Source organism: Dromaius novaehollandiae, chromosome 7, assembly GCF_036370855.1.
Source record: "Dromaius novaehollandiae isolate bDroNov1 chromosome 7, bDroNov1.hap1, whole genome shotgun sequence".
NCBI classification, from domain to species: Eukaryota; Metazoa; Chordata; class Aves; order Casuariiformes; family Dromaiidae; genus Dromaius; species Dromaius novaehollandiae.
Window position 1 is genome coordinate 38563908 of NC_088104.1, and position 18851 is coordinate 38582758.

Consider the following 18851-nt stretch of genomic DNA (forward strand, 5'->3'; position numbering starts at 1 on the left):
ATTTTCCATTCCTGCAAATTTTCAGGCCCCTTTTCTGCTTTGAGATAGAGGCACCACTTGTCTAGCTCTTAATTCTCATCCTAGGAACTGAGTTTGGGGAATTCGAACAGTGCACCACTAAGCACAAAGGCAGCTCGCGGGCAGAAAATCCTCCCCGGAGCTCCCGCAGCAAGGGAGGCTGCCATACACACATGCTTTCTGCACTCCAGGTTCTTCCGGAGAGGGCTGAGCAGGCCACATCAACAGAGCATTGGAGGGCTTTTGCCAGCGGTGTTGCAGAGAACATCTGCGACGCTAAGGACACAGCTGAGCTCTGCACAAGTCTGCATCCTCTAAAAGGACAGGACAGCGATGAGAATCAGAATGCACAGATGCATTTCTCCTGCGTTTCTGTGAGGGTGAAATACAGAAGCATTTCTCTGGCCATCTTCCAGCAGGACACGCTTATGGTTCAGGGTGTGTCCAAGCATGTTTCTAAAAACCAAACCTATTTTTTAAAGGGGAAAAATGGAACTTTTGTTTGTGGGTGCAATATATAGGAAGACAGAAAGATGAGGCTACAGCTACAGATCCTTCTAATGCCTTGGTCTTCAGTCAAATTGTGATAAAACTTTTCCAGGTTTCTTTTCTTTGAAATGAATACATGTCACCATTCCTGATGCTGCTCAGTAACATGCAGATATGCTAGGGATACAGCAGTTATGCCAAAAGCGGAGCCTAAATGCTAGAAGAGCCACTGCCCCAGAAGGAACAGAAAGGATATTTCCCTAGAGAGAATTACTCAACCGTGTATTTTGTAGAACAAGTCATGTTGAAGGAGAGAAGGGATAATTGCATTGATTGTCAGTAGGTGATAATTAATTCTGTAGAGAAATATGTTTAATTTCCTGAAGTCTAGAATAGGGTGGAAACTCTTCTTTCTGTAATGAGAAAATAACAGTGTTTTGCTCCCAGCAGAAGAGGCTGCAATGTCTCCCTTAACACATTCTTACAAAAGGTATTGATAGGAGAAGGCAGCACAATGGAAGATGTTAAAACAAGAGTTCTCTGATGTGACAGAATGTCAGCAAGATGGGGATTTGATAAATAATTCCAAAAAGTATACAGTAAAAAGGGACCAGAGAAAGAGAACTTCATGTTCTTGAACAAACCTTTAAAATAAATACTTGAATGGAGCAACAAGAAAGCTGAAATGGCAGCTTGATTTCTGTTATGAGGGGTTAGGAAATGTTAAATGGTACTTTAAAACATGGATGGGTGAGAAAAAGAAGAAGAAAAAACCCAACCCCACCCCACAAATGCTTTTCAACATTTGACCAGTATTTAGAGTAGACAGAACCAAAAAAAATCATTTCTACTCCAACCTTCTCAGAAGTAGCTGGTATGTACTTTTCCTTTTATTCCAGAAGAAAAGAAAGGAGAAAAAAACCCACTCCATAGGATCTTTGTATTTATCCTTAGGTGATCTCCTGACCACATATTTTCCATTCCTGGTCTATGAAAATAGACGTCAGCTACCCATAAGAGGTCTGCAAAGGACAAGGCAAACAAGCTTACATTCAGTAAGCATGGGTTCACATTTTCATATATAATTTTTAGGGGTCTTCAAATTGAAAAAATTTGAAAGACATTGTTTTCAAAAATCTAGAGAAGTGTGCAGAAGAAAAATCAAAATGCTGCTAAATTATAATACGAAGTTTACTATATATGTAACAACTGATTGCCAAGGAGTTATGATCTCACCAGGTTTCCTTCCAATATTCTTCGAGGAGTGACTTCCACTAATCTTTGTAAAACTGAATGATACTGCAATATTTATAGTTATTTTTCTGCACAGAAGAAAAAACAAAACAACCCAGGTGCAACATCCATAGCTTTTCCTAGTTGAAAAGATCACTTTTTGGATGCTTTCACATCCCAAAGACAGAGTTGAAAGAAGTTCTTCTGCCCAGGAGTGATAATGTTACAAGACATGAACTACCCCTCGATTCAGAAAGAGAATACAAGAGGTTCACAGACTTAGGAAAGAAGCCAGAAGAATTTTAAAAGAATTTGTCTACTTTAAGTTCAGGAAAAGGTCTTCAGATAAGGAAAATCCACACCAAAGAGCTACAAGATAACAGAACTAAAGAGAACACCCAGCTGTACAGAGCAGGAATACCATAAACCATCAGAGATCTAATAGTTCACCTTTCTTTACATGCATTCAGCTTTTTAGTTCTATCAAAAGGGTGGAAAAGGGCAACATGTAATCATACCACAAGGGGCAGCCTGGAATTTCAGGGTTTTCTAACACAGGTTAGGAGAAATTGGTGAATAGCTGGCGTTTACTAGAAAGTTTTCTAGGTTTCTTATGTCAGGTTAGCTCCAGCTTGTCAAAATTTACCATCTTCTGTGACATTTTCTTATAAGTTCTTATAATACAAGAGCTGCAAGTTCTACAGTACCGTGGTGAGGTTTGCAGAACTTCTTTAATAAGTAGGTGCAGCAATGATAGTAGTGTTGCCAAATATAAATTTTTATTGCTATGGACTGAGAAGTTTAAGAAAAAACAAATATTTCTACTGCACAACCATACTGAAAGAAAAATCTTCTACAGATAAAAAAAAGAATGTCACAGCTTTTTATAGTGTTATCTTCAATACTTCTGACAATGAAAATGAAACTCAAAGCAAAAAGAAAAAAATTCATATTTTTTGATTTTTACATGGTTTAAGTTTTCGCACTCCATGAGACATTGCACATTCTCTCCCCTACTTACCTGAACTCTCATCTTCTTCAATTTCCAACACTTATATTTAAAAAAAACAACAACAAAAAACCCCCAGCTCTTTCTGCAAATGACTCAGCTGCATGCACTGCCAAGCAAAAGCAATCCCCAATCCATCATTGTGGAAGTTGGAGGCAGAGCATGCCAAGTAATGCCTTAATTTGCAATGCTTTTAGTCACCACAGTTTCTGTAAGCTGGTTCCATTTACTGCCCATACTGCTTTCAAGTTACTTGCTCTTTCTCCAAATAGAAGAACAGCTTACCTGATGTGCGTCCAGCCAATGAACTAACTTTGCTTTCATCTGCCACTGGGGAATAAAAGAAGAGACACAAAGATCAGAAATTCATTTAAATTTATAAGCCTTTGAAACACTGTCAAATTATTTCAGACACACAGTGTCCTAAATCTTTAAATTATAATCATTTGTAAAAGGCCTTTTCTCCCCTAATCCACCTGGGGTGCTTCAAAGTCCAAATACCTGAATCAAAGTCCACTGAAACCAATAAAAGGACTACCAGCAGTCCTTGAGGGTTACAGATCAGGACCTCAGCACTTACACACTCAAAACTGAGTTGTCAGAAGAGCAATTGCATTTGTAAATAACTCATCTTGCCAGACAAATCACGGGGCATAGGAGAATTGTAACATTTTCAGATCAAAGGCCTCAGGTGGTAAAGAGAATCCAGACGTGGAAACCTTCCCATCTGCAAGGCATCTCCCTGACTCGCAGGACTCTCTGCAGACAATAAGGGCTCCCAAAAGATGCTCTTTTGGAAGGCTTGTGCTTTTTTTAAGTTATGATTTATTTTATTTTATCTGTAAACCACACCTCTGTAGTACTTCAGAACATCTTATAAAGAAAGATGTGTACAGTAGTAACAGTTTGCAGACAGACTAATGGAGGAGCCATTTCTGAATGTAACAAAAAAATGTATTTTTTCTTCAGCAACTGTACTTCAGTTTATTATCATATATCTGTAGAAACTAATTAAAACACTTTCCCAGAGGGCTAAGTGGAAGAACCAATCACCATTTCCTAAAATGAATGCTATGCAAAAAACCAGTGTTAATGTAATGTTAGGGATGATAAAACAAACAGAGGAAATGAATGTTGGGGCTGAAAGCTTGTTCCTCCTCCCTGACCAAGCACTCCCCTGTGTTACACCTTAATATATGATCTCTTTATATGATGCAATAAATTGATGAGTCATATCAATAATACTATAAATGAGAATTTATACAAGCTTTATATAGTGGTCACCACTAAGTTTACCTATAGAGTTATCTGCAATGGTATAGCAAGGCACTATTTTCTATCAAGGAAAAAGCTGTGCAGTAGTAATTGAGATTTAGCAGCTACTACTGGGAAATAAGTCAATATGAGTAAGTATATTCTTATATTGCCCTCCCTGCTTCACTTTGATGCTTACATCTCTAGGACAGGCTGAATTATATCATCGCAGTTGTGCAGATGGGAAACCAAAGAAACAAATTAGGGAAGTGTTTTCCCCAAAAAACAGCATCGGATTCAGGACTGGAATCCACAACGGGAATCATGAACCCACCACTGACCCTTGTATCACTTTTCCACCTTCGTAATCTGATTGTCCAACATTTCCTCATCAGTAAATCTGATGCAGCTTAATTACGTTGTGGGACACAGATGCTATACAGTATGACTAATAATGCTGGCAACGTTATGCAGAGATACTGCAAAACAAAGTACTGTTGCGGCAACTCAAAATCAGAAGTCCAACTAAAATGCAAGGTGGTTCTGCACTCCTTGTCCTTTTTTGTAGGCTTCTGCAGTCCCTGGAGATGATGATAACTGTTTACCTCCTCACTTTGCAGTTTAACTGATCCTATAACTCAAAATGACTGGAAAAGGATTTGTTATAAAGATAGTTCAAACTCTTCTCCCTCCTCCCTCTCCCCCAAATCTACCTCTAAGCAGAAAAAACATGGAAAACTTTAGTCCCAAAGGTTAATGTTTTGACAAGTTATGATTGTGTGAAAACAAGGGATTATAATGGAAACTGATTTGCAACCTTAATTATAGCAGTCACTAATGGCAACTGCTATAATATATGGTAATTACTTGAAGAAGGTTATGTTACAGTACATAGGAGCTTTAAAAAAAAAAAAAAGGATACCAAGGTTCATAGCATTTTTAAAACCTATGCTGATGACTGGGCTTGCCTGAGACTAAGTTTTACATTATTAAAAGGGATAAATCCATTTGACTTAATCATACTTTACACACCAGCTACACACACAAAAATTAGATTTTAATACTGCAGGAAAACATGGTGTAGTAAAATGATTAGAAAATGAAAAATCATCTTTCCAGAATACAAAGTTGGCATTATGAGTTTAAACAGACACCCAAAAGAGGAAATGCAAAAGTTAAAGTTTGATATCAAAGTTAGAGCCAAACGTTTCTCCTCCCTGCCATCACTAGGATACATGAACATGTGTGACAGAAACAAATGCAGTCAAGGGAAGGAGGGGGGTAATTTCTGTTTCACGGGGCCCCACGGTTCGGCAGCGACTCCGGGGGTGGCCCCCCTCCCTTGCAGTGCACAGGAGGGGCGCGCACCCGCTTGCTGGACGAAGCTGCCACTAATTAGCAGCCCTTTTCCTCTGCGAACAAGGGGAAGAGGAGGGAAAAGCAGGAACTGCCTAGCAGGAGATACTCATTTCCCTGAATTACTCTCTATATGCCAAAGTTGAAAACAGAAGAATTCATTTAGGAAGTATACAAGATGCCCCACTCTGCAAAGCAGTATTCAGTATGTCATTCACTTATGACAAAAATAATATTTCACTGGTTGTCTTGCTTTAGCTTTTTAAACAAAAAGTCCTGTTCCTTATCATCAGTAAGGACTAAGTGGAAATTCCTTAGTTCTAAGATCCAACTGATGCTGTTCTATCTATGCAGAAAGGCATCTGAAAGGTTTTAACCAGGGAAAAAATATCCTCTGCCCTTACAGCTCAGCTAAAAAAAATTTATAATTATTTTTATATTGCAACATCAAAAAGTAATTACATTGCAACTAACTATGAAAAATTGCAGCTCAAGAGGATCACACTAGGGAACACTCAGTCAAGAAAGCATTTATGGTACAAAATTTTAACTGTAGATACTTTTAACGGGAACACTATGAAATATATTCTTGAGACAGAACTGTTAAATGCAATACATTTCAAAACAAAAAACCAAACTGCATAATTTGGGGACAGTAAACATAAAGCTCAAGCAAACAACTGGAAAGGATCAGTGCAAAGGAGTAAGCACACTGAAGAAGAAGAAAAATGAAGATAACTTAAAAGTTAAGCAAATACTTCACATGTATGAGATGTCCCCAGAATTCAGGGCATGTTAGTTCATGAAGTGATCAGTGTTTGCTAGTATAAAACATGCTAAATCTTTCAAAGTAACTTACTTAATTTAGGAACTGCATTTTCACCAGATACCCCAATTACATACTCATTATCAGCATGTGAAATAATTGCTGAAATAAAAGTTCTACAGCTACTTAATAAAAGCATGGACATTTGGGAAGCTAGCAAGACCAGTGATTAGGAAAGATGGAATATTATTAAAACATACAAATCTCTCCAGCTGAAAGCAAACAGCTGATACTACCCTTTTTACTATGCCATCAACCATAACAAAAAATAAAAACAAAACAAAAACAACAGGAAAAAAACTTTTATACCATGAATACTCAGATGTATTAAAATTTCTTGTGGTAATATCCCAGAGTGCTGTTTTGCTTTAAGAAGCTAAGAAATATTATCCAGCAACAGTAGAAGCAGCCATGATGCATCCATATTCCTTCCATGCAATTTTTTGACGTGATTTTTTGATTTTGATTTCCACGCCCTACTCAAGACAACCAAGGCAGGCATTTTATTTCAATTGCATGATTTTCCATGGATTAGCACACAACGAATCTTCTGCATTGGCTCAGAAAGAGTCTGTGGTCTTTAAATACAACCCAAGTTTCATTAAAGGTCAATAAACCAGTTCCCAACTATTGTTTCGAGAAGCACAAATCAATGCTGCTGCCAATAGCGACAATCAATTTCCCTCCTTTTTTTCCATTTCAATCTCTGCACCACTATACTATTTTCCCCCAAACAAGGAGTTACTAATATACACCAGATATGGGGTACTACTGTTCAACTTGACACCTCTTTTTTGAATGATTAGTCTTGCACATTGACCAATAGCTACTTAAAATCTTTTAAGTGTGTGGAAGTCAGAGTTATACCGCTGGACAAACTGACACATGCTTTTGAAGACCAACTGCAGTTCTGCATCAGAAAAGCAGCAAACTGATTAAACTTAGAATAAATGAGAGCTAAGAAGGAGAGAGCCTAAAACATTGAGAAATTTCCTGGAAAACAAATCTTCCAATAGCACTATCTGTAGGAAGCTCAATGTAAAACTTAATATAAGCTAACGAATTAGCAAGGGCTGCATTCCCGAACCACATTCACAAAGGAGGTTTATGTACTTTTTAGAATCTAAGTTAGCTTCTATGGTATAAACACATGAAAATAAAGCAAGGCAAGAAATTGGTCACGGGCTTGCCAGATGGATTGTATCCTCACACAGCCCTTTCAGCATAATGAAGGCACAGCATCATCCATTAATTTTAGTCAATGATAGTGTCAATGACATAATTCTCCTGCAGCTTTTATTTCCTTGCTGAAGTGTTTCCCTATCTAGGAGTGGCATAAATTACTCACGGAGATTGTTGCAAATGCTGGCTCACAACTACTATTTAGAAAATGCTGCTAGCTATTTTTGCTTTTCCCTGTAGTACTATGTACATAGACCACAGGCTTTCATACTAAAATCTGCCGGAGCAATTAGCTGTGTATTAGCAAGAATAAACTTTCATAGTCTTAAAATCTTTTTCTTCAGTAAATCCCTCCCTCCTCCCCCCAGTGACAGAAGGGGAAGGGGCAGAAGGGGCCCATCTGCCCCCCAGTGCTGGGGTCTCCTGGTTATCCACCATCGAGTCACTCTTGAAAGATGATGAGTCCTTGACAGATTCCTGTTTATTTACTTCAATGTTGAAAAGCAGTAAGACTAGCAAAAAGCTCGCACAGGGACAAAGGAAAAATTATATTGCTTAGGTGGTAACAAGGGTAAACAATTTCCAAACTGGGATGCCCCGCTCAACACATTCAGAGTCAGAAATAAATTGGGTCTAAAACAAGATTCTGGGTTCTTATTCTCACCTGTACAAGGTTTCCTCTAATGTGATATTTCAGAACAATTTAGTAAGAGCTGATTTAATATTTCAGTTCAGTTGCACTCAGAGAAGGTCCCCAAGCAATGCACCTCGTGTGTCAGCATGCGGCAATAAGAGTAAGAGTGCCTAAGCTTGCACCCGCTGTTACTACTATTTGTTGTGTAAGAATCGGCAGTCCTGCTGGTGCTGTCCACTGGTCACATCTACGTCTAAACGGAAGCTTTTCTCTTGACAGAAAACAGCATTGTTTTACAATTCCAGAGCCAATATGATATAAATTTCTTCACTTTCTCCTCATGCCACAACAACTCATTCTTGAAGGTTACATGGCTAATAGAGGCCATCACCTCTTCTTTTACACTTTTGTTGTCTTCTCTAATTCTCTCTCACCTCTGTTCCACCGAAACTGTACAGGGCTAAAACGGATCCAGCTCCCCTGCTAGGCATCTCCTGCATGTCATTAACACTTCTTCTCAGCTCTGAGGGTTAAACCACAAGCTCCTAATCTAATCTGTCATTCACTGGTTGAAAACGTTGATAGGGAACAGATTTTCAAACAAAGTGCTCTTAAAAGTGACTTGAAATTGAGACATCATCATCATCTGTACTTTCTCATAGTAGCTATACATTAACATAATTACTATTTTCTTCCCCTAACACTTTAATACTATAAGTGTATTAACAGATTAACTCACTTCAGCTTTGTTAAAGCAGTCAAAGAAACTACCACCTCACCTATCTGTTGCTATTTTCTCTGATCACCATCACAGCTCATCTGTCTGCTCCACCACACGCTGCCTTGAATACTAAGAGGCTTCTGCAAAACCAGTTGAAAAAGTTGATGTCCCTTCCTCCCCGCTTCTGCCCTTATGCCACTGCTCACCTCCCCCTCCACTGTGCCAATGCAAGGTGGGTATAAGCAGAGTAAGGGAGATGGCCTTGGTAAAAGCTCTCCCTTTCATACAGAATAAATCTACCTCATTTACAAGTCAGCCCCGCTGTACTCCTATCACTTCATAATTCATTTTGTTTCATTCCCTACTTGGAGATCTTACAAGCAGAAATCAGAACGTTATTTAAACGATGAAAAGTACATATAGTGTTCATGTCTAAAAAATTATCCTGTAAAGTGGCCTCAGAAAATTCACATTTAATTTGACAGTATTAGAAATTTACTCATGACATGAGCTAGATGAATTTTAAAATATCTCCTGGCCCTTGATCCCCCAAGACAGTTATAGCCATATACATTACAATTTTCCCTAAATCCATGACTTTGTTTAAAAAGTCCTTCTCTTCAAGAGATTATTCGTTAAATTACTGTTATAAGGCAATAACGTTGAGAATTCTATTCGAATATTGAGCTATCGTCTTCTCAGTTTCCTCATTAATGCTCTCTTGAACTTAACTGTGTTCTGAATGTGTTTTTAAAGTAGGTTTCAACCAAAGCAACCCAAAAAACAGATTCCCTACATACCATCGTCAACAAAGCAATGATTTTTAAATACCAAACAACTTTTTGTCCCACTAACACCATTAACACTCATTAGGGACCCTCCCAAAATATATTCTTTTAATCGCATCTGTATTGAAACATTGTTCAAACTGAAGAACAACTTCCATTAGCTCTGTTTGGCCCCCCTCTGAAATATTTATGTCAATATCCAAAATTATGCTCAGAAAAGGGATAATCTGTTTCAGAGCAAACCAAGAAGGTAACAGCAAATAGCATCTTGACGGCACCTTCCACCTTCTTCTGTAAACACTGTTTTCTCTTTGTTTTGAGGTGCTTTTAAATCTAATGCATCCCCTAATTATCAAAGAACTGAACAGTTGGTTATATATTGCCTTCCTTGCAGAACACTCCATACCTTGCATCTTGCATCTTAGCATATTCACTTGATAATTATTCCTAAATACATAAATGAAGTTGGCTGATATCTCTACTAAATATGCCCCAAGGTTAAGGGACTCTGAGCATGTCTAATGATGTTTTAGCAAATAATATTTCACTGGCTTTTAGAATCAAGTAAAGGACAGCTCCATTTCTTCAGGCTGTAGAGCTTAATCAGTTAAGATCTGTGGATTTTTGGTTTTTATGGGGAAAAGAAGGGGGAGTTGAGCAATACCTTGGGAGAGTGGTCATGGGTTATTATACCAACATCCTTAAATGTAAATCTATACAGTACTTTGCCTGAACTGATACACTACAAAATTGCTATACACACATAAGATTCAATTTCATGTTGCTTCAGGTTAAAACAAGCCACACTTTCATGTTTTGAATACGCTTTCCATGGCTGCAGTTTTTACAGTACATTTATGCATAGCCTAAATCTGTCCTAACACATACACAGATTTATGGAAAATAAGGGTGCTGGAGATAAATAATAAAACACCTTTCCCCACTTCTCTTTCTTATTTCACCTTCCAATACAACATAAAAATATCCGTATTTCCACTCATTCACCACCTTTATAATACAGTTCAAAGAAAGAAGGAAAACTAGTGAACACAGATTTTGACGAATTATTATATAGAAGCTACTTTTCTACACGACCATGTTAATGTATAGGAAAATGTATGTATATAGAAGGTAGTTAAAGGAAAGAAAAAATCATCCCTCTGATGACTTCTGCAGAAGCCAATGATTTCCTCCTCTTCATTTTTATCTAACGTTACATTTTAGAAAAAGTGTATCACATATTTGTGAAGTAGGAAGGCACCACAATACATTTGTCCCTACCATTTCTGAATTTGTTTTGCTCGTTTTTAACACTACGTTATAAGCACAAGTCCAAACTTGGCAAGCAGTGTAAATGTAATCAGTGCAGGCACGCACTCCAAGTCAGACTTTGGCTGGCCCTGCATGAATTCTTGAAAGCAAGGTATAAGGAAATGTCTTTTCCTGCTAAAATATCAAGCACTATCACTCCTAACAAAAAACTGCAGTTGAGTGGAGGTGTCAGGTGCCACGGCCAGTAAAGGAAGGGGGTGACTGTGCTCCTCTGTCACTAGCTCAAAGCAAAATTAAACAAAGCAAAGCAAAGATATACCATAAGACACAGGGTATGAACTCTAAAAGTGATCCAGGAAGCCCTGTCTCAGCACAGGGAAGAACAATAAGCCTTATAGCTGATAGGAAACCAGTCTGTGCTCCATGGCTCTGAAGGAAGCAGTAAGCTTTGAGAAGCTCTGGACCATCACATTAAGTTAGAGATTCTAAAGCAGGGAACCAGGCACTCTACAAACACTTCCGCAGCATCCAGACTCATGCTGCAAAGACACCTGTACACGAGGTAGGATTCTGCTCACGCCTGCAAAACCAAAGAAAATGTCACACTACCACTATAGCTGTTTTCTCCAATTTTTTCAAACTTCCACAATGATAACTCTTCCAGATATACCACTGATTTTTTTTTTAAGTGCATGCATGCAAAAATTAAGTCATCTACAAATAACTAGAGTTTTTGAAATACGCCATCTTCAGAAAAGGTCATTTTTGGATTCATACTATTTGTGAACTCAGCAGTTAAGACTTCTCTCAGCTCATATGACTTACGGCACTTGCATGACAGCCTGAAGCCCAGCCTATACAATGAGCAACAGTGCTTCACAAGCTCTGGTCCTGCCTAGCTGTCCAATCAATAACACAGAAATACACTAAGAATCAATAAACTAAACCATATATTACTACTGGCAAGTAACCTACAACTTTTGCTGCATGTGCCAAGTTCCCATCACTGCAAGATTTGTTTTGCAGGGTGACAAAGATAAATTGATGCTACATGTTAAAAGTATTGCACACTATTTGATCACCCTTCCTTATTTCCTGATATTATTCACTAAGGACAGTAATTTATAATAATAATAATAATCATTAATTTATAAACACATATGACTGAAAAACAAATAAAGCACTCAAAGGTTTCTGGGCCTAAAATACATAGAATTGAAAAAATGAACATCAATTTTAAATGGGTTTCCACTCTGAATGTATGTAATTATTATAGACTAATCTTTACTTAACAGATCTGCTTCTTGTGTATATACCAACCCTTACCAAAGCCAGAAAGACCGTTACAATATAATTTTATAGCTCCCTAAATCCATGACTGTACTGTTTTGTCATCAGGTCCCTAAGCCGTAGGAATACCTGGATTCTCAGGTCTTTCATGTCCAACATTTTCTGTTATCTGCATTATCCCATTTTATAATCCAGGCCTTTGTTGTCCTATGAATGCAATGAACGAATTATATATATAATGTTTCAAGGTAGACTGTTCTGTAAGTGGATAGCAGTATCGATTTCATTCTGATGCCCTGTATTACACTAATCCTTTTGTCTACAGAGTTCAGGTCTAGAAAGACCCAGGTGATTTCTGGACCTTGTAACCTGAAAGACTGGTTGCATCTTTCCATATCTGTGAAGACACCTGATTCAAAGAACATTTAGTTTAAAAGGGAAAAAACTGCATCCAGCTCACATTTTCTGAAGCCTCAAAGCTCTCCTCCTGTACTCCATTTTTTTTATTTTTCTATTCCACATATTATTTATTTTGGAGGGGAGGGGATTTGCATAACTTCAGAAAAATAGTTAAGTGGACAGCATCACAGGGATGCAGAAAGAAGGGCTAGCACTTATATAAGCATACAAGCAGTCTCAGATATAGGACACCTCTCTCTCTCTCTCTCTCTCTCTCTCTTTTTTTTTTTTTTTTTTTTTTTTTTAAAACACCAAATCTGCTACAGAGTTCCTCTGCGGTGATGAGCAAATCATTCTCAACCTCGTCTCTGGGCCTGGAAAATGAAGATAGTAGCACTTTCCACCTTTTTTTTGGTGCCAAAATCAATGTACTGAAATCAATAATGGGTACCATGGGTACCAAGCAGCATGTTGGGATGAGAATTTACTATGGATCATGACTATAGTCAAGTAATGAACAAGATTAAGGAAAAAAAAAAAAGCTACACACACAAGAAAACTTTCCTTCTCTAACTATCCATTTCAAGGTCTGAGTTATATGCCCTATTTGGAAAAACAGCTTTAGATACTGATTTACTGGGACTTTATTTGCCATTAGACAAATTTTATATTGTAGTTATTTTACTTACAGATTTTCACATTTATTTTCCATTTAGCTTCCCAGCCAAAAGCCTCTGTGTAACATCATTCAAAGGTGGGAAGTCCAAGGTGGTATTTCACTTCCTGCTAGGGAATAACTGCAGAAGGTCTTAGCTCTCATCCCTATCTCCTCAGTTTATTTGCCAAGCTATAAGGCAAACACATATATATACTTCATTTTTCAGTCAGGTAAAGAACTTACATCTAAAAAGCTAAAGTCAATTTTTTACTCAACAGTCTTTTTCCAACAAATAATCAGCAATTCTAACAAGAAAATGATTACACTTGGGCACAACTCCATATAAAGTCTGGATAAAGATGGATGAAATTAAAAGGCCAGAATATAACCCTTAGATGGGTGCAGTTCTGTCTTGTGCATCACCTCATCATATATGAGAAGGATAAAACATTACTGTCTCTAACCATACTGATCATAATCTCTCCTTCCCCTTTTTTCTTACTTTCATCTCAGAAGCAGCATTCTCAACAGCAACTTTATCTCAGAAACAACTATTACCCATCAGAAACAACTATTATACATTCTCAAAGCATCCCTTGTGGGTGTTTGGAGCAAGTGCAGATGATTTATACTGATTTTAATCTTATAATATAATTGAACACAGACTAGGACGAAAAGATGTAGGAGTTACCTGGTAGTTTTGAATATGTCTCAACAGCATTCCCATTACCTAATTTTCCATTGCCACTGGTGAGCCTTCTTTCCCAATGACTTCTGTGGGAGTTGTACATGAACCTTTCTAAATAAGACTCTGAAGTTGAACTTTATTTTCTCTAGCAGGTTATATATGGTATTTTATGTTTTGTCTCAAGTCTGTAACCTCATTCCACTGTTGAGCATCTACAGTATTTCCACTCTAAAAAAAACCTAGCGTGTTCTTCTTTGTCAAAGGGGTGGGGCAGAGCCTCAAAGGGATTAATTTCTGTTCAGGTCATGCAGTAGCTTTAAAATTCAAGTGTTACCTGCCTTAAAAACTTCCCTAAAGGGGTTCTAACCATTCTTGTCATGCATTAACAACTGTTTGACATTCCTTACACTCCATTACAGACGTACATACATTTTACGGTACATTAAAATGACATTACATTAACAAGACAATAAAAAACAACAGTACAAAAAACAAAGACCAATCTAGAACTTTTCAGAGGGGGGGGAAAAAAAAAAAGCAGTACCAACAAAAAGGCCACTTGAGACTACGTAAGAAACCGATCATTTTCCATTCATTGTATTTAAAGTTTGGTCCAACAAAACAGAGATCTACGATTAAATACATCCTAACAACGGTGCTCAAAACGACTGCATCAACACTTGAACTTGAAAAAGCCAGATAAAGGATGAGTAGTGCCACAAAGAAGAACTGAAAGAAAAAAAAAAGCCTATTTGTTTTCTGATTCTTTGAGGCTTAAGAGCCTTGTGAATTTTCCCTTGTACTGCCATTAAAACGTGACTCAGTTTTCATCTGCAATAATCCGTCAGTCTTCCACCCACAAACACTTTGGCAATATCGAAAGAACCATTTACTTTCAGTTTCATCCACACTGCAAGATTTTCTGCACAGCTTTGATGGGTAGAGGACCATAACCTTATCACTCTTCAAGCATTTATAAAGATCTACTGCAACACTTTGATTGCCCGTATTTGTTATTGTCAATGAAGAAATATACAGCTTGTCTTAAGAAAGTTAGCCTTTGTCCAGTGTAGTTCTGCAATCATTTATGTTCTATAGGAAAATGACTTTTGCGGTTGCTGTTTTGCAGTATTTTTAGACATACAAAAATTGTGTGGCAATTCTTCCAGCTCATTTTCACAAAAGGTCTCTCTTTTCCTCAGCTAGGATTTCAATGCAATGGATAGAATGGCCTTTAAGAAAAAAATAAACCATTCTTCAGCTTCAATAAAAAGGGTACTTGCAATTAGATGCTACAGGAGGCAGACCATTGTCCCCATCACTGCAGCTCCTCTGCAGAACTTGCTCCCTGATGTTTGTGTGGAAGAAACAAAAGCAGGAAACAGAGATGGTGCAGATGCGCCAAGGCTAAAAAGCTGACCTATATGTCACCCCACCCCCTCTTACCCAGATCCATGCTTTTTGAGGCTTTCAGATTAATTGATTCAGACTGCTTGGCTGGTGTCAAAGATCTGAAGTTGATGTGCTGATCTGCTAAATACACTGCTGAATTTACGATAGGGCTGCAGGAAAAAAAAACAACATGTAAAATATTTAGGCACCAGCTCAAAACACAAGTGAACTAATTAAAACATGCACAGTCTACATGTGTTTCCTCCTCCAGTTGTTAGCAGCCATGCATTTTAAAATCAGTCATTGATCCTCAAGTTTCTTTCGTGAGATTTAACACCTCTAGTCACTTGTTTTTCATTACATATGCAAATACAAATATAAATTCTTAGTGATAATTGCTGCTTTTACACAATTAATATTTTATTTAGCAGAAGAAAAGAGCAACATACTCAGTGCCTGCATTTTCTTTTTGCTTCTTGCTAGTTCCATTTAACCATCGCATTTCCAAAGAACATCCTACAAAAGGTTGGAGAAGATACAGCCAACGTTCCTGGACCAGTTCCACCAGATCTGCTAGTCTAAAGTTGTTTAAAAACCATACCGCCATGCACCACTTCTGCAGGGCATGTTTACCTGGAGTCTTATGTAGGGTGACATAAGACTCTGAAGAACTCAAAGATATTTTTTTAAATTACATTTTACTTCAAGCTAGGCAAATACTGAAACATTTCAAAGTTCCTCCTGAGTAAAACTCAAAATAACTTTCACCAGTGAGGAGTCAAAACATCTCATTGCAGTGCATCTGAAATCTTCCATGTTTCTCTCAAATTAGAAATTTATTTAAAAAAAAAAATCTAAACCCAAAAAGCAGTTTCAAAATTAAAAACATTTCTTTTTAGAGCTCTTCCATCAGAAGCTTTTACAGTGTCAAAACATTTCCCCTAATTTTTTGCTGGAATACAACTTCAGTGAAATCAGCGTGACTTCCCACAGCAATTCAATTTCAGAGCTTAAGATTCAGATGGAAAACCAATACAGCTCTGGAAAAAAGACAGGGTAGGAAAGAAGGCCTATAAATTCATCATCATCTTAATATCATTATCATTTAAGAGAATCTTTTTGCTCAGATTCTTGCAAACAATAGCAGTTGCAAATTTAGTGCAGAGTTTCATTACTCTATGTAGAGTTTTGCTTGATTATGCTATGTTATATATATATGCCTGTTGCCTAACTGGGACACCAGCAATTATGAAAATACTCCAGTGAAATAAGTGCATGTTACTTAAAAAGAAAACAGTTACAAGATTCTTCAATGTGTAAAGAATTTAAGGCATCGGTAATAAAGCATGACATACCTACTCGTCGATACCATTTGCAATCAGGCATTTAAAAGATAGTTTTTAAACATATGGATACACACAAGCAAAATAGTCAGGCTAACTCTTTACTGAAATGTAGACTCCCCTACTTTCATTGCAATGAAACAATTACATGACTATCACAACTGTGAATTTATACAAAACGAGTAAACACTATTCAACATTGAATTTTCAGCATTACAAGTACAGTAGGTTGAAATAAATGATATTTTGACTTTTATCCTATACTACTTCGCTGAAATCAATGCTACCACCCAAAGTATATGCCAGCACGAACTTGAACATGCTTATAGCTTTTCTGCACTTCTTCCAAACTTCCATATTTAATAAAGCAAGTTATAACTTGCAGCTGCCATCAGACATGCCAGCCTTTGGAAAAAGTACTCTTAAAACATCTGAAAAATGTACCCAGCTAATTTACAACTGGTAAAATGCCCACCATTAATTTTTTTTTCCAGATATTTAGACATTCAAATTTATGGAAGTTTGATTTAATTTTTTAACCTGAAGAATTTCTTGGCTGACATTCAGTAAAAGAAGATTCAGTTTGGTACAAACTGAATCTGGTTAAGACTGTTAAACCTTTAAGAATTTAGGCACTGCATTTGCACATAGCACCCACTGGTATAGTTTAATTCGTATACTTTTTTTTTTTCCAATTAGGCTTATGTTTCAGGGATTCTTTTGTGTTTTACTGAACCCATGCTAGGTACTGTGATCCGTGTATCACGGACAGGAGGCACAGTGCAACTTAAGAACAATAGAAATAAACAAAGAACTAACTGTTAAAATAACTTTCCCTGTTTGTTTTGAAGAATCATCCAGGTGACTAAATATGATGGTAGAAATTAAACAAAACAACAAGTGATTTTAAATCAGTCAAAACTATTACCACAACCACTAATGAGCAATTAGGGCCACAGATATCACAAATAGCCAAAGTCAAACCTGTGATTATTATAATCCTCACTCAGCAGATCCTCACTGGGATGTGGGGGGAGAGGTGGAGGGGTTTCACTCTCACCATTGCCACGATCTGACATTGGCAGCTCTGAAATGAAAAAAGGGGTTAAATAAGCTGAGGAGGAAAAAAAAAAAAAAGTACATTAAACCAGTTCATTGATCAATGACTGGACTGGATGGCCTCAAGCAATCCTGAAGTTAGTCACAAATTATTCAAATCCCTAAACTAACTAAACTAGAATTAAAATCACACCAAGCAGAAAATATACCCCTTGAGATTTCCTGAAGAGCTGATCTGCAGATTTGCATATGCATAATTGAAGATAAATATAGGGAATCTTTGTGCTTATAGTGAAGTTGAGTGCAAGGCCCAAATTACTTTACTCCACTCAATCCCTTGCATAGCTGCATCCTAACCGATCAGAGGCTTATGGCTTCATTGCCTTTGATAGGGAACATTTACCACCTTTCATAAGAGAACTGTATTCCCAGCAAAGAGTTCAGGAGAAGAAAAATTTCTGTTTTCCCATAGCAGGAGAGTAAGCAGGCAATTTCTGAATTACAGTCTTCACCTTCCTAGTATTAAGGTAGTTCCTTCTCTACCTCTACAAAAGACATTCAGTTTACACCAGAAAATTACTCTGGAGTGAGAGAAATATGAACTACTCAATTAAACCATCCTGCGGTTTACTAAGTAACAATGCTTACATAGCTGCAGTAAGTATTTAGTGTCGCTGCTGTGCCTGCTGTAGGCCAGTTCATTATTGTGTCCTGTAAATTCACCTCTCAGTCTAAAGGTCCAATCTTATAAAACATCCGTACATTTTTCAATGTAGTGCATGTCTTCACCCCACTCAGATTTAACAGGAAACGTGGATACTTGATACTTCTCAGGTCAAAACGGCAAAGAAGTGATTTAACAATACTGACACATCACACTTTCATGTGCCCTGGCTCTTTTGTTGCATTGAATGTTGCTACGTTTTTTTCTTTTCTTTCTTTCTTTCTTTTCTTTCTTTTTTTTTTTTTTTTAAACACAATCCTGTATAAAAGTACTAATCTAACTTAAGAGAAAAGAGGTTTACAGGGAGGAGAGCAGGCCAGACAGCAACAGACAATGCGTATTAGGTAAGAGCATGGAGACTGTCCCCTGCAAAAGCAACAGAGTTATTAGCTCAAGGACCCTATAAACCAAGCACCTTGCTTTGGCTGGAGAGCTTCCCAGAGATCACAATGCCAAGGAATAGTTAAAATGCTCTCTCAGACAAGGTGAAAAAATCTTCAGAGGCAAGAGAAGGTG

At 37.5% G+C, this 18851-nt stretch overlaps 1 protein-coding gene across 7 annotated transcripts in view; it reads right to left on the reverse strand.

Annotated features, from left to right (window-relative positions):
• Nucleotides 1-18851, reverse strand: part of PARD3B (par-3 family cell polarity regulator beta) — a 432959-nt gene that overhangs the window by 169777 nt on the left and 244331 nt on the right. For all 7 annotated transcript variants that reach the window (XM_064515264.1, XM_064515263.1, XM_064515262.1 and 4 more), the window contains 3 exons: nt 17537-17639; nt 15264-15379; nt 3035-3079 (listed from right to left, as the gene is read on the reverse strand). In XM_064515264.1, coding sequence (XP_064371334.1) covers nt 3035-3079; nt 15264-15379; nt 17537-17639 — 264 coding nt within the window. The remainder of the gene's footprint in view (nt 1-3034; nt 3080-15263; nt 15380-17536; nt 17640-18851) is intronic.